The 15788-nt window shown below is 41.9% G+C and overlaps 1 protein-coding gene across 1 annotated transcript in view; it reads right to left on the reverse strand.

The window, feature by feature from the left end:
• LOC141130885 (protein unc-13 homolog B-like) overlaps nucleotides 1-15788 on the reverse strand; it is a gene marked incomplete in the record, with an annotated part of 525591 nt that overhangs the window by 327192 nt on the left and 182611 nt on the right. Inside the window, 1 exon segment of the mRNA XM_073618170.1 lies at nucleotides 3947-4169. Coding sequence (XP_073474271.1) covers nucleotides 3947-4169 — 223 coding nt within the window.

The raw sequence follows: 15788 nt of genomic DNA on the forward strand, positions 1-15788 counted from the left end.
GGTGACTGTGGTCCCAACTGCCTTGACATCATTCACAAGCTCCTCCCGTGTAGTTCTGGGCTGATCTCTCACTTTCCTCATCATCATCCTCACCCCATGAGGTGAAATCTTGCATGGAGCTCCACACCGAGGGCGATTGATGGTTATTTTGTATTTCTTCCAAAAAGAGATTGGGCATATAAATAGCCCAAGTTCGGACTTTAGAGGCACAATGGACAGTAATGATATAAAAAAGGTATATTTTATTTATAACAATACGTGTGGTTATAAATAAAATATACTTTTTTATACTATTAGGCTATTGCTGTGTTTGGAGGAAAATGCTGATTATGACCCTAAGAACACCAACCCTACAGTGAAGCATGGAGGTGGAAACATTATGCTTTGGGGCTTTTTCTCTGCTAAAGGTACAGACCAACTTTGTACCTTGCTCCATAGGAGTGTTTTACTTATAGTTTGTATTTCTTCCATTTGCGAATAATCGCTCCAATAGTTGTCTCCTTGCCCCAAGCTTCTTGCTGATGGTCTTGTAGGCCATTCCAGCCTTGTGCAGGTCTACAATTTTGTCCCCGACGTCCTTTGACAGCTCTTTGGTCATGCCCATGATGGTGAGGTTTGAATGGAAGAAAGAGATTCTGTGGACAGGTTTTATACCCAAGAAGTTGTCGTTAGGAGCACCTTCTTACATTGACAGGACTAATCTGTGTACCACGTGAGCACCTACTGGAGCCAGTCTGCAGGAGCCAGAATTATTGTTGGTTGGTAGGGGATCAAATACTTATTTTACTGAGTGAGCTGCAACTCAATTTATAACATTTGTATCATGTGGTTTTTCTGGATTTTTGGTTGATATTCTGCCTCTATCATTTAAAATACAGTTATAATAAAAATGATAGACGCATTCATTTTTTTTGTAAACAGGCAAACTTACAAAATCTGCAGGGGATCAAATAATTATTTTCCCCACCGTATATATAATTTGCTGAATTTTCAATAAAAATGTATTATGGAAAAAAAAAAACCTACACCTGAACCCTGTGAGCCTCCAAAGTGAAACCTTAACACTTCAGCCCCGGATGATTTTAACCCCTTAATGACCAGAGCAATTTTTGCGATTTGGCACTGCGTTGTTTTAACTGACAATTGCGCAGTCGTGCGACGTTGTACCCAAACAAAATTTACGTCCTTTTTTTTTCCCACAAATAGAGCTTTCTTTTGGTGGTATTTAATCACCTCTGCGTTTTTATTTTTTGAGCTACAAACAAAAAAAGACTTACAATTTTGAAAAAAAAAAAGCAATATTTTTTACTTTTTGCTATAATAAATATCCCCAAAATAATTAAAAAAAAAAAAAAAAAAAAAAATAATATATATATATATATATATATATATATATATATATATATATATATATATATATATATATATATATATATATATAAAAACATTTTTTTTCTCAGTTTAGGCCGATATGTATTATTCTACATATTTTTGGTAAAAAAAAAATCGCAATAAGTGTATATTGATTGGTTTGCGCAAAAGTTATAGTGTCTACAAAATAGCGGATTTATGGCATTTTTATTATTATATTTTTTTATTAGTAATGGCGGCAACCTGCGATTTTTATCGGGACTGGGACATTGCGGCGCACAGATCGGACACTTTTGACACTATTTTGGGACCACTGACATTTGTACAGCGATCAGAGCTAAAAATAGCCACTGATTACTGTGTAAATGTCACTGGCAGGGAAGGGGTTGAACACTAGGGGGAGATCAAGGGGTTAAATGTGTTCCCTCAGTGTGTTCTAACTGTAGGGGGGATGGGCGACCTAGGACATGACAGAGATCACTGCTCCCGATGACAGGGAGCAGTATCTCCCTGTCATGTCACTAGGCAGAACAAAAAAATGCCTCGAGGCATTTACCCGTTCTGCCTCTCCTCGTCGCGATCGCAGGCCACCGGCGGACAAAGAGTCCGCGGGACCCGCGGGCACACACCCGCGCCGCCGGTGGCGTGCATGCGCCCGCTAGCCCAGGATTACGAAGGGACGTACGGGTATGCCCTTTTGCGCACCCGTGCCATTTTGCCGGCGTACATCTCGTGCGGCGGTCGGGAAGCGGATAAACTAGGAATAAATTGAAAAGCATGTGCAATGCACTGGAATAATCCCCTTGGACTTTAAAGGCAGAAATTTGAGTAGTAGACAGTATAGAATGTTTAAAAGGCAGTGACGCCACTTTAATTAGTACATAGCATATACAGGATGGGCAAACATAGCCCTAAATGATAAAAACATAACATACCCATACATGAAATATATTGCACAACACGATTTTGCAATCAAACCCAGTTGGTACAGATAGCCCCATAGGCTGTGGACAGTGCAGGGTGTATCCTGTAACACCCAACATGTTTCAGTCACCAAAACAGAGTTTTTTTTTTTCTTCCTCTCTTGGTTTTGGTGACCATTGGTTTCGGGATTGACACATTTTTAGTTTTCATTGAATATAAGGTAATGGGAAATCTTTTCAATGGGGACACCTATCCTTGCTCTGCTTGTGCAAGAGAGAAAATGGCCGAAGTTTGGATCTTAACTCAAGTGGAGACTTGGTGTGCAAAGAGGAATAAAATGTGAATTCAATTTAATTCAGACTCTAAATTTATAAAAGTCCAACGTGTTTCAGGCATTTAAAGGGTTCCCCTTCATTAGGGCTTGGGACTGTTGAATAAGGCTTAAAGTGGTGCTCCGGCTGAAATTATACTTTTTAAATAAAAATACACCTATAATACACAACCTTAATGTATTCTAGTAAAGTTAGTCTGTAAACTAAGGTCTGTTTTGTTAGTTTATAGCAGTAGTTTGTTATTTTATAAACTTACAGCAGGCTGTGGCCATCTTAAGTGTGGGCATCTGAAGCCAGACTGTATTTCTTCCTGGATCTCAACCTTGCAGATCTCGCACAGATCTCACTGCAGCACAAGCAGTGTAATAGGTTTCAGGTCAGGATCCATAGCAACGGCAGTGTCACAGGAAGTTGCCGCCCCTTCCCAGAAGGCATTGCAAACAGGAAATGATGCGATGGGCCGCGGCCAGGGAGGAGGAAGTGAAAAATGAATACAGCAAATATACAGTAGGTGCTGAGAAAAAAAATTTAAAAATATCCAATTCGTTTACAGTGTCCAGTTTAGTGAGGGATGCTGAAGAGTTGTAAAAGTGGGTGGAACTCCACTTAAACCGGAATTTGTAGAATTTTTACCATTTACCCCCCAGTATCCCTCCAATTTTATCGGTCCAGTACACACAGCACAAAAGCCCCAATGAATGGGAACCGTTTGAATAAATAAAACATGCTGGAATGTTTAGGATCTAAGTGTCTGAATTAAAAGAAATCTGGATTTATTGCATTCTGCATTTGGCTCTTTTCTCTTTAGACAGCAAGAGAAACCTGACAGCGTTTTTTTTTTTTCACTTTAAATTATTTAATTATGGCAAAGCTTCTCAGATACAGCAAATCAAGTTGTCTCAGAAAATCTTCCATTCTATCAAAAATGCAATAAATCAACACCTATTTGGCATATAAGAATGACAGGAAAGAGATGAGACCTATGTATAAAAATGCTGACTTCATGTACACAGCTTTGCGTTGACTACAGGATCTAATCAACGAAACAAAGGAGCTGCAAGGCTTTTAACTATTCTGCACTCTATCCAAATTAAAAAAAAAAAGTTTGGAACTGGGCGTTTTAAATTAGTGACCTACCAGGAATTAGATTAACGAAAGACTCACATTGACTTATAGATCGTTCTGGTTTTGTATGTTGAGATTTGGAATTTGCTGCTCCTGAATATATTTTAAAGAACATTTCAAGATCAGACTGAAAACCAACAAAACCCTTACATAATTTACAAAAAATCTTACGCTCTCCCTTCAGCAGAACTTACCTCATGGTCCTTCTCTCCCGAAAGTCCAAGTCATAGCTCTGCATGGAGTCTACACAGGACTCTCGAGAACCACCTTGCTGCTGCAGACGCGGCTGCACGGGGAACTGGTGGACGGAGGCGTTGGGCTGGGAGGTGGTGTGGTAGGGTGGAGGAATGCTGTTGCTGGTTTCGCTGCGGTAATCGCTGTCCCGGTCATCCACAGCACTGTCGTGATCTTCAAAAGCTGCAAGGTAAGAGAGATTAGAGGCCAAGCATTATGCTCCACTGTCAAATCCACTCGGACATGGCACTTGAAAAACCAGAGCGCTATCTAGAAAATGGGCATGCTTTGCTTAAAAAAAAAAAGTCTAACGTAGCAAAAACACAAAAATATATTCTGCTTTCATGCTTATAAACTCAGCTCTGGCTGTAATCGCGTTTCGTCTCCCATTTGAGATACACCAACAAGAAGAGTAGGACACACAACTGCTTTTTTCATAAGTTTATTTAAACATTATTGTTCTGTGAGCATCCAACTTCTGCCAGACACAAGCCATACAAACACATTTTGACGGTGCCCTGGATAATCACTTGTGGGTGAATCATGGGGAATGGGAACCAAGTAACCCAGACCAAGTTATGGTGAAAGTAGCAGTTGAAAAAAAATCAGTTGTGCACCCTACTCTTGTTTTTTTCCGATGGGCTAAGGTCTTCCAGTCCAGTGGTCAGGGCTGCTTGGGCCAATCACTCAACCCTTTGAAGTGGAGTCGAGCAGCTCTTTAAATCTGGCCAGGACACACCAGCTCGCCCGAATGACGTCACTACCGGATGCCGGATGGAACCATGAGGACCAAGATGGATGACTCAGAGTCCCTGACAAAGCGCCTGTAGTGACGTCATCTGAGCGCGCTGGCGTGTTCCCTGCCAGGATTAACGAGCCGCTTGGCGCCACTTCCAACTGACCACTGGACTGGAAGACCTTAGCCCATCAGTGTCCGGAACCTCCAACTTGGTATCGTTTGCTTTTTAATGAATTTATCTCCCCACAGTGGGTAATAAACAGAAGTGTTCCTTTCACCATAACTTGGGTTACTTGGTTCCCATTCCCCACGATTCCACAAGTGATTATCCAGGGCACTGAGTGCTGTCTAAATGTGTTTGTATGGTTCCTAACTGCATTTCTCCTAACGTGGATGAACAGCTGCACAGTCTAGTCCTGGTCCTACTATCCCTTCATCCACACTTGTACTTGGTGTGATCTATAGCCTTCAATACACTATGTTCCCAGTGCTGAAGAAATAAATTATCAAACAGGGATGGAGGCATTGTTACCTACGAGTCCTATGCCTCATATAAAGTCCCAAATCTCCCCTTTCCCCCACTTGGAACACAGTGTTTGCCAGACACAAGCGCATGCTACACTCCACAAAAGAAACCCTTTTGTGAGACTCTTCAAACCTCTTAAGGTTGGTGGTGTTAGTCTTCAGCTTCGAAAACCATTTTTCTTTACTGGTGCTAGAGCTTCAGAAATTTTGGCAAGGGCAGCACATACGTAGTATATAATAAGTGGACCTGTTGCTTTGTCCTCCATGGGCAAAGTACCACTTGGTGTAACCCCTAACTACTAAACTCAAGCTCAGACAAATTGTACACTATTGCAGTGCCGTCATGAAAAAATACGATCACATCAAAAATTCCTGAGTTGAAAGCTCTAACGCCCATTTGCAATGCACCAAGTCATCTGCACCAAAAAAAAATGCCGTCTAAAATGAAATGATCTGTGCGCACATTCGAATGAGAATGAGCGCAAGCATCAAACTGGAAAGCTACCATTTAGGAGATGGCAGACCTATCCATCTCTACGCACTTAGGTCACTCCCACACAAATTACAACTCTACTATCCATAGAAATGTAAAAAAAATGAACATTTTGAAGACCTATTTCTCCAGTGTAATGTAGGATACTGACAGGTTTTTCTCCCAATAACAGCTGTAGTTTAAAAAAATCAAAATGCTATCTAATATTTGTGCTTGTGCTGGGTTAGATTGTACAGATTTCTATATCCTTCAGGGATTTTGGTGATGAGATACCACTACAGGAGGTTCAAGCTCTACTCAAATGCCACACATTTAATAGGTGCAAGGAGCAAAGTGCCAATTTAAAGAGCAGCAAGTAAAATCAACCAATCAAAATTCCCTTTAGTTAGGACAGATCAGTGCAAGGTCGACTCTGCCTTGTAATTCAGACATGCAGCCAGGGAGCAGTAAAAGCAGATAGCTGGGTCGCGGTTTTACCCGCTCCCGACCACACACTTACACAAAGACATAAAGCCTCTCAAGGCTGCGGCCACGGCAAAAATAAACCCTGTGACATTTGGTAGTACCACCGCCGACTGCCACCCATTAAAGGTAATCGGGGCCCTGCCACAATCACATGTAATGCATGCAGCTGCGGAGTTGTGTTTCAGCCTTTTTAGGGTTAAAACAGCTGCAGAGGAGGCGACAGATCTCCCAGCCGCCTGCCAACCGCCCTCTGAGAATAAGCCCTTAGACCTTTTACATAATACATTTAGCTTGTATAAGAGCAGTTTGTACAGCAATTATTCTACAAAGCATTTGCAAACCTTTGGCCAAGCTTTGGGAAGCTTTGTTGAAGCTATTCAAGTACCATTCAGCTCCAGGTGAAGATAGTCCTAATGAGAGTGCTGGATGTCACTTAAAAGCTGCTAGCAGTTGTTCTATTAGATCAAGTTAATTCTTATATCACTATGGTTTTCACTTGCCCAGTCGGGGAGAATGAGTGGGTGTAGTTCTGTTTAACCCTTCTGTTGGGATCACAATGTTGCCCTGAAATAAGACTCATTTTTTGGTCTAGCCTTTTCTAGAAATATAGCTGTATATGTTCTACTATATGGGACTCTACATGGACATCCACATTGATGTAGTTTCTCATACCTCATGTAAAAAAGGAGAAAGGCTGGTTGATGGAAGTCGGCTAAAACATCATTTAATTATTGCATGTGAGCAACAGTCAAAAAGAAATCCAACGCGTTTCATCCATCAGGCCTTAATCATGGTGAGCCATGATTAAGGCCTGACGGACAAAACGCGTTGGCTTTCTTTTTGACTGCTGTTCACATGCAATAATTAAATTATGTTTTAGCCGACTTCCATGGCACCAGCCTTTCTCCTTTTTTGCATGGACTTTTTTGAGGTTTACAGAGACTTCGCAGGCTGAGTGCTGTGCTATGGGACTTTTTATGGGTCCATGGTTGGACCCCTTAATTCTTTTTGTATGGTTGTCACTATCTGCATACTCCTTATGCTGACAGCTCTAATTTTGTACTTGACTTTGTCTACCTACAATGTTCTACTACCATTTGAAATCTTAATAAAAAGATTTAAACAGAAAAGCTGCTGGCAGCCACTTGAGGTGATCAAATACCACCAAAAGAAAGCTCTATTTGTGGGAAAAAAAGGACATGAATTTTATTTGGGTACAGCGTTGCACGACCGCGCAATTGTCAGTTGAAGTAATGCAGTGTCGTATCGCAAAAAAAAATGGCCTGGTCATTAGGGGGGAAAACCCTTCCGGGGCTGAAGTGGTTAAAAAGTGTATTTACATTCAAACTTTTTTGGGGGGGGCAATAGGGTATGGTCGAAACCCTTGCATTTTTCATATTGTCTTATTAAAGTTGTCCCACAATATATAAGAAAGCCTAGTTACCTTAGATGACTTCATGCTAAAAGAATGTCATTACAAACTGACCAAGTCCTTAAAAAGGTCACGTTGCACCAAGGGCAGTCAGCCGGGGGTTGGCCATTTTTTTTTTACTCACAAGTTCTATATATTACAGCTTAAACTCACATCAGAGCTTGCCATCGGTCATGCGTATGTGATCATCTCTGCCACACCGTATGAAAAGTGGATGGTACTCCGTGGAAAAACAGCATCTTTAGTTAAGAATTCTTGTTATATTTTCCTATATTATTACACTTGTTATCCGTGTCTGTGTACATCTCAAATACTACCCCAAAAACGTAAACTATCATGCAACCGTGGTAAAATGCCATCCGAGTCCCACTGGAGGTGCTGAAGTCTTTAACAAAGCTGTTTGAAGCTGGCCAAAGCTTTGCAAATGATTTCTATAAGCTTGCTGTATGCACTGCTCCTATACAAACTGTCTGCACATGGTTTTAGTGGTGGCTCCTTGCCAGATGGTGTCTCGCCATCCCAAAAGGATTTCAGCTGGGCTTTGGGTGTGGAACAATACCTACAGATGTGTAGGAAGGAGGAAAAACACACACTGCTAGAAGGTAAATCTCACCAACCAAACCCCCCCCCCCATCAGATATAAAAATCGACTATACTACAAGTGTGGGATGTCTTTTGAATGTGTTATCTCTGTTAGGGAGGCAAAAAAAACACCCAGGCATAAAGGGTCCAAATTTCTCTTGTATCTCAATTTTTCATGTTTGACGTCTTTGCTTTAACATGTTAAATTACCTGAAAGTGTGACTATAATTACCATGCAAAGGAGGAAAAGAGATTTATCCATCACCACCATAACTATCAATCTAGCCAACCAACATGGACAATCAGATCTCTACGGATGGTTTTGGACTTGTTGCTGTAGGTGTAAATTAGCCATTTTGAACCAAGAGCTTGACTTTTTATACATCTAGCTTTAAAATGGACCTGTTACATGATAGAAAATCTTACCTACATTGGCACCCTTGCTGCTAACAAAATTTGTTGCATACTTACCTGTGAACTTCTCTAGGCTACCTGCAGACCTCTTCTGCTAAAGGGTAACTTTTAGCCAATCATTCCTACCCAATGGCAGAGAACAGGCAACTCACTATGATGACAGTGGTTATCTTCCAGCCAATGGAGGAAGCCTAAAGCAGCTGAGCAATAATCAGCTTTTGGTAGCAGTTCAGACTGTAGGGCGCTTGGGAAGGCTGAATAATTTAAGGCGTTGGTCAATATTCCACCATTTGTTTTTTTCAAAGGGCAAAACAAAGATGTATTGTGGAAAATGCAGATCCCCCCCCCCCCACAAAAAACAATCGATTTCTGTCTACTGTAGAAAAGCGAGGCATACATTTTGATTGGATGCTAGAGAGGACAACCATTTCCAGGCACAAAATGGCTCCCACAATTTTGCATAGGGTAACTAGAGAGCGTAATACTACTTCAGGCCTTCCAAAGTTTGTAATTTGGACACTAGACTGGCAAATCCTATACCACAACATGCCGATGTTTTTAAGGGCTAGTGGTATTGATGCATCACAAGAGATGTGATTGTCCTTCATTAACCAGAACTTCTTCACAAGGTCTACAAGAAATTCTTCATTGTTTTTCACCAGTCTAAAGGTCTTCAGAGTTCAATAAATAATCGTCCAATTGGGTCCTGCTTATGATCTCTTTTGCCTTGTACGAGGCATTGGTACAACCTTTTGAAGAAGTGAACAATTACAACGGGGACTATCAACAAATAGTCACACTTGTTACCACCTTTTGCGTATTCCCAGTATGTTTAAAAAGAACAAGGTTAATTAAAAAAAAAACAAAAAAACAACTTGCTAAAAACATATTCGACATTTATAAAAAGCCTATTATATTTTAAGACAAGCTCTGCCCAAAACACATTTTGGAAAGCGATGGTGACTCTGTAGACTTAAAATTAAACTCCAGGCAAATGAAAAATATACAAATTAATGCAGCTTTGGATTTATTAAGACAGTGTTTCTCAACCAGGGTGCCGATACTCCCTGGGGTGCCACCTGGGTTGCCGTGAGCACGGGTCCCAATTTTCCGAGACCGGGGGGGGGGGGGGGGGGGTCCAATATATAGGGGGCTTCTGACATGAAGGGTTGACTCTAAGGCTACATTGCACACTGTAACACTCCTAGACATCAACTCTACTGGCAGCAGAAAAACCCTAAATGTGGCAAAAATAATACTTCATATTCCCATCGCAAACGTTCCTGGTATAAGCTCTCAAGGTTTGGGTGCTGTAGCAACAACCAGCTGGATACTGGTTCAAGTCACAACGTAGATATTTGCCAGCACACCAAGGATCGGCACAAAGTGGAGTCCAAACGGGTAGTTTATTGCATGATCACAAAACAAGAAAGGTGTAACCTTTCGGAGTCACGCAGGCACTTTGTGCCGATCCTTGATGTTCTGGCAAATATCTACCTTACAGCTAGCACTTTCACACCGCGTTTGGAGTTTTTTGCCAAAACGTTCCTCTCCTGATTGCAACTTCTGCATTCATGAGAAGAACATTTAACTGCCTCCAAACTCGGTTGTATGCATGGACACATAGGTTTTTACTAACGCCAAAAGCTCCGAAACGAGAGTTTAGGACCAGCAGTGTGCATGAGGCCTAATATGCTGGGGGACTCTGATGTGCATGGGGACCTCTGATATGATGAAGGGGCCTCTGGTGTGTTGGGGGAGCTTCTGATGTGAACTCAATTTCATCAAGGTGGTTGCGTTGCATCGTCACAGGCTCAGGTTACCCACTGATAAGTAACATTTAAGGTTTTTTTTTACACTTTAGACTGGGGGTGCCTCAGGATTTTGCATAGTTTTAAAGAGTGTCATCAACAGTTGAGAAACACTGCATTAAGACATTGTTAAAAGGCATTGTTTAGCGCAATAAGTGCAAGCAACGGATTCTGTCTTGGTATCAGCCTCTTGCAATCTCTGTACAGAAGCGATTGGAGATGGGCAAGAAAAAGTAGCTCAAGGAGCCAACAAGGTGTTCTGCAGTGCAAGAAACATACTGATAGGAGGAGAGAGCAGAGTGACAGATGAGCACACCAGTCTGCTCCTTCTACTGTCTTAGCGTAGGAGTAAGGGAGTGAGTAATTTATTTTGGGTGGAGCGGTCATTAAAATGTACTTCTAGATGCGTCAAGTCCAGAGGTCAAATAATAAGGTGCAAGTGCGATATACAAAAAAAAAAGACATAAATCCAAAAAAAAAAAAAAGAAACACAGCACTATTAATAGATTCAGCACGATTACTACTCTGGGGCACCACGGGAATGGGGCATGCTTGTTTGTCCGAACAACGGCGTGATATTCATGCATACAGTTCATTGTTCCTGTGAGACGGACAGAAATGGTACAGGTGGTGATGGTGAAGACGTCTGATTATAAAAACACAGCGTGGGACCAAAAGTAGAAATAGAAAGGCTGTACTGCTGTTTGATTCCATATCTTTGCACTTCCAAAAGATACAAAATTAGCACAATAGGAAATCAGAGAAAAGATGCAATTAACGTCAACATTATCTGAAGCTGGGATGAAAAGCCATTTTATGGAAAGTTGCATCCTCTTCCCTTTCATGAACTGACCTGTACTCAATTATGTAGTAGGCCTGAAAGTAACCACCACCATCCCGGCATTCCCCGTCTGGCGTCGGGACCTCTAAACTTTTTTTGACGCAGCATGAACAGAGTCTACAGAAGGTAGTGTTAACTGGAGCTGGCCTTCATTTGGGGTGTTCGATTTCACTTTTAGGGATTAATCATTGGGAGAGGGGAGGTCAAGTTTAAAGGATATGTAATCTCCTCTTATTTGTTCCATTTTGTTCCATTTTACAAATGAAAGAGCTCCATTATATCCGTTTATTATGTGCCTGATACCTGGTGGATCCTTGTAAGCCGATAAGAGGTGGCTGAGCCTTCTCTTCAATTTTTGGTGAGGAAGAGTTAGACCTTCTATCCAGTTTTTATTGCGGTTGTGTCCCCATTTGGGAGATTCACCCTCTATTTGCACTGCGGAGCATTGTCGCCAAAACAGAAAGGAGCCATCCAAAGTTTTAGAGTTGTTCTCAAACAAGAGGTGAGGGGAAATATACCAATGGGGACGCTTGTTTGGTGAATGGTCTAAGATGGGAGTCTCCAAACAACAGCCCACAGGCAACATCTAGAGCAGTCCAAAGGCCTGGAAGGGAAGGAAGTAGCTTGATTCTCCCATCAACACAGTTAGTTGTTGATGGGAAAATGCCTCCCACAGCACTATTGCGTGCTGCTGGCGGGGGGGGGGGGGGGGGGGGCACGCGGGGAGCCTTCCCAGTCAGCAGAACACAATGCTGATCACTGCTAGGGGCATCGATGGATCAACTTGGATACAATCAGTCTGCCCATACATGGATCGAATCACAGCCAGTACCTGCGAAATGAGCCAAACTTCAATCCATGACCGGCTTAAGATCAGTGGCGTACCCTCAGTGTGCACAAATTGAATATTGGGTCAGAAGCTGCCTATGGTCTTCGCTTCGATCCCCCCGCCCTCCTCTGACTCTGATAAGGACTAACATGGGGCGCTCTAAAGAGGACTCCGAGGTAAGGAGAGAGTTTCATCAGGACCCTCGGGTAAGGGTTGACTCTGATGGGGACCCTGAAAGGGAATTTTTTTTGCCCGCAAACAGTCATAAAATATATGATGTGGCCCCCGTACTAAAAGGTTTGAACAACCCTGGTCTAAGAGGTGGATTTCTTTCACTTTGGAAGATTTCAGTTAACATCTAGTTGTGTTTCTGGGACAGAAAGTGAAGGGAACTTTTCCCAATGGTTCACAAGAAAGAAAAAAAAATAACCTGGCAGACTCCTATACATTAGAGCTGAAACAATTAATCGATATTATCGATAATAATCGATAATGAAAATCGTTGTCAATGATTTTCATTATCGATTAGTTGGTCCACACCTTCCTCCCTGCCAGTCCCTTAGAATCCTCCTGTGTACAAGGCGGCGCCGCCGCCGCCGTATGTGAACAGGCACGTCCGTGCCTCTCCTTCTCGCTGACGTCAGCTCCCCCCTCAGCCCCGCCCGTTGCTGCCTCGAGGGAAGAGAGAGAGGCGAGAAAAAGCAGTGATATAAGGTAGCGGCACTGCGGCTGTATAAAATACTAGTAGTACATACATCGTGATAAGTGCCCCTTGACTTGATCATAAGTATTTCTGGGGGGGGGGGCGGTAGGTTTTAGTGCCCTATCATTGGTTTTCCTGGGGGGGTCCCATTGGTATTGTGCCCCATTGGTGTTCCTTGGAGGGGGGGTATTGCTACATTGGTGTTCCTGGAAGGGGGGGGAATAGTGCCCCATCATTGGTGTTCCCGGGAGGAATAGTGCCCCATCATTGGTGTTCCCAGGAGGAATAGTGCCCCATCATTGGTGTTCCCGGGAGAAATAGTGCCCCATCATTGGTGTTCCCGGGAGGAATAGTGCCCCATCGTTGGTGTTCCCAGGAGGAACAGTGCCCCATCGTTGGTGTTCCCAGGAGGAACAGTGCCCCATCATTGGTGTTCCTGGGAGGAATAGTGCCCCATCATTGGTGTTCCTGGGAGGAATAGTGCTGCCCCATCATTGGTGTTCCTGAGAGGAATAGTGCTGCCCCATCATTGGTGTTCCCGAGAGGAAACAATACAATATACAATATCTGAAAAAAAATTTGGCTTTACACACATTTTAAGTGCTCGGGATAGATGCAAGTGTCCAGATAGTGACAGGTTAACTAAACTAAAGGCAAAACTTTTTTTTAGTTTTGGATAGAGGGGAGATGGATTAGATCTGTTTGTTCCCCCGTTAGGGAGATTTGGGCCTCATGTACACAGGACGTTTAAAAGAACCAGAGCTGCTGCCAGGAAAAAGCAGTGTTAGAAATGAGCTGCACATTTTTGAATATCGTTTAAGCGCTTTTTGTGGCTTTTTTTTTTTTTTTTTTAGTAAAAACATTCCCTATAATGTAAAAACGCCAAACGCTGCTAAATGCGGCTAAATGCTTATTACAGCGTTTTTACAGCTCAATAGCCTCTGCTCCTGCATGCACAGGCTGTGGTTTTTTGTTTTTTTTTTCTACTGCCCCTAAACGCTTATGCCTCCAAACACCTCTGAAAGTTTATGTGTGCATGGACACATAGGCTTACATGAAGGGGCATTTAGAAGCAGTTAAAAAAAACAAAAAAAAAAAAAAAAACACATCAGACACCCCTAATGCCCCGTACACACGGTCGGATTTTCCGACGGAAAATGTGTGATAGGACCTTGTTGTCGGAAATTCCGACCGTGTGTAGGCTCCATCACACATTTTTCATCGGATTTTCCGACAAAGTTTGAGAGCAGGCTATAAAATTTTCTGACAACAAAATCCGTTGTCGGAATTTCCAATCGGGTGTACACAAATCCGAAAGCTATTTGCTACTGCCCCATTTATAGTCCCGACATACGTTTTTTACGTCACCGCGTTCAGAATGATCGGATTTTCTGACAACTTTGTGTGACTGTGTGTATGCAAGACAAGTTTGAGCCAACATCCGTCGGAAAAAATCCTAGGATTTTGTTGTCGGAATGTCCGATCAATGTCCGACTGTGCGTACGGGGCATAACAGCAGCTGTAAAAATTTCTTGTATGCATGAGCCCTTAGCCTTTTTGCCCTGTTTACCATTATCATCGAAAGTTAAAGAAAATCTCAAATTTTGGGTTGTCTCCAGTACAGTAATAGAGGGGAAGTCTTTCAATGGGGACACTAGATTTGGTGACCTGAGGGTCCTCAAAAGATTCCCATAATTTGCAGGAAATTCCTCTTAATTCCGGTTTTGACTATGGGACAGGAAGTGAGGCAAATCTCCCCAATGGGACACAGATTTCAAAAAACCTGACGGGTTATAACCCCCCTTACTGTATCCAAGATAAAAAAAAAAAAAAAAAATACTGGGCAACTACAGTATTCATACAAATGCATCTATAAATTTATGATAGAAATTCATAATTAAAAGCACTTTATTTTTTGTTGACTCAGAGAACCCACCAATGGGCTGCCCTACTTCGACTATAAATGGCTGTGGTGGTATGGGGCTGGTCCTTGCCATCATGTGTACTGCCATGGTAATGACTTACAGCCAATGAGACCCAAAATTTATATTTTGTTATTGGGCAAAACCGGTAGCTGGAAAAACCCTCGAAGCTTTTTATAAGCTGTTCCAATATAGAAATGTTTTTCTGGGGAAATTTGACTTCCTACCACTTTCTAGGAGGCCGTAAAAAAAGGTACTTGGATTTCCAAGTTGCCTTTGTTCTACATTGTGAATGGGTTGACACTATCTACCAAATGCTGAATTATTCATTCCAGGTAGACAATATATAGAACTATAACTGGCAGACAAGTAATTCAACCTAATGACTGCAATGATCTAAAGGGAAAAGAAAGCCTTGCATTTCCTACCAGCCAATTCGATTCTTCTAATTTCTTTGGTAAATAATGGCAAAAAAAAAAAAAAAAACCTACAAAAAATATGATCCAAGATGCTTTCTATGAGCTCTTTTGGTAATGAAGCTGTGTGTGTATACAGACAGCAGGCTGAGGAGCCATACAAGTGAGGCCAATAACTATCCAGAGATTGACATCTATTCCAGGAATTTTCACTCCGTCATTTTCTAATCCAATCTTTTTGATGAAATTATACTTGTCCACCAGATCAATAGGTCATCATCTTCTCATCTTACAGAAATGACACAATGTCACTGATTGAGACATGGAGCCTTCCTGAAGGTTCACAGCTATTCCTTCTCTACAGGGATCATCATCTAACTACAAGGAATGGACTGAGTTTATTATACGGCAGCACAAAAGACATGTGAACAGAAATGAATTAAAAAAACAATAAAAAATCTAGAAACTTCAGTCCAGCCGAATCTAAATAACACATTAGATGTATTTAAGAATTCGTATCACCGCAGAGTGGTACTGTGGATACGACACACTTGTAATTAATGCCAAGTCCCGATAATTGAGAATATTGAATATTCTAAATAGCACATTAGGGGCATTTAGGAGTTTAGC

The sequence above is a fragment of the Aquarana catesbeiana genome, linkage group LG01 (genome assembly GCF_042186555.1).
Source record: "Aquarana catesbeiana isolate 2022-GZ linkage group LG01, ASM4218655v1, whole genome shotgun sequence".
Taxonomy (NCBI): Eukaryota; Metazoa; Chordata; class Amphibia; order Anura; family Ranidae; genus Aquarana; species Aquarana catesbeiana.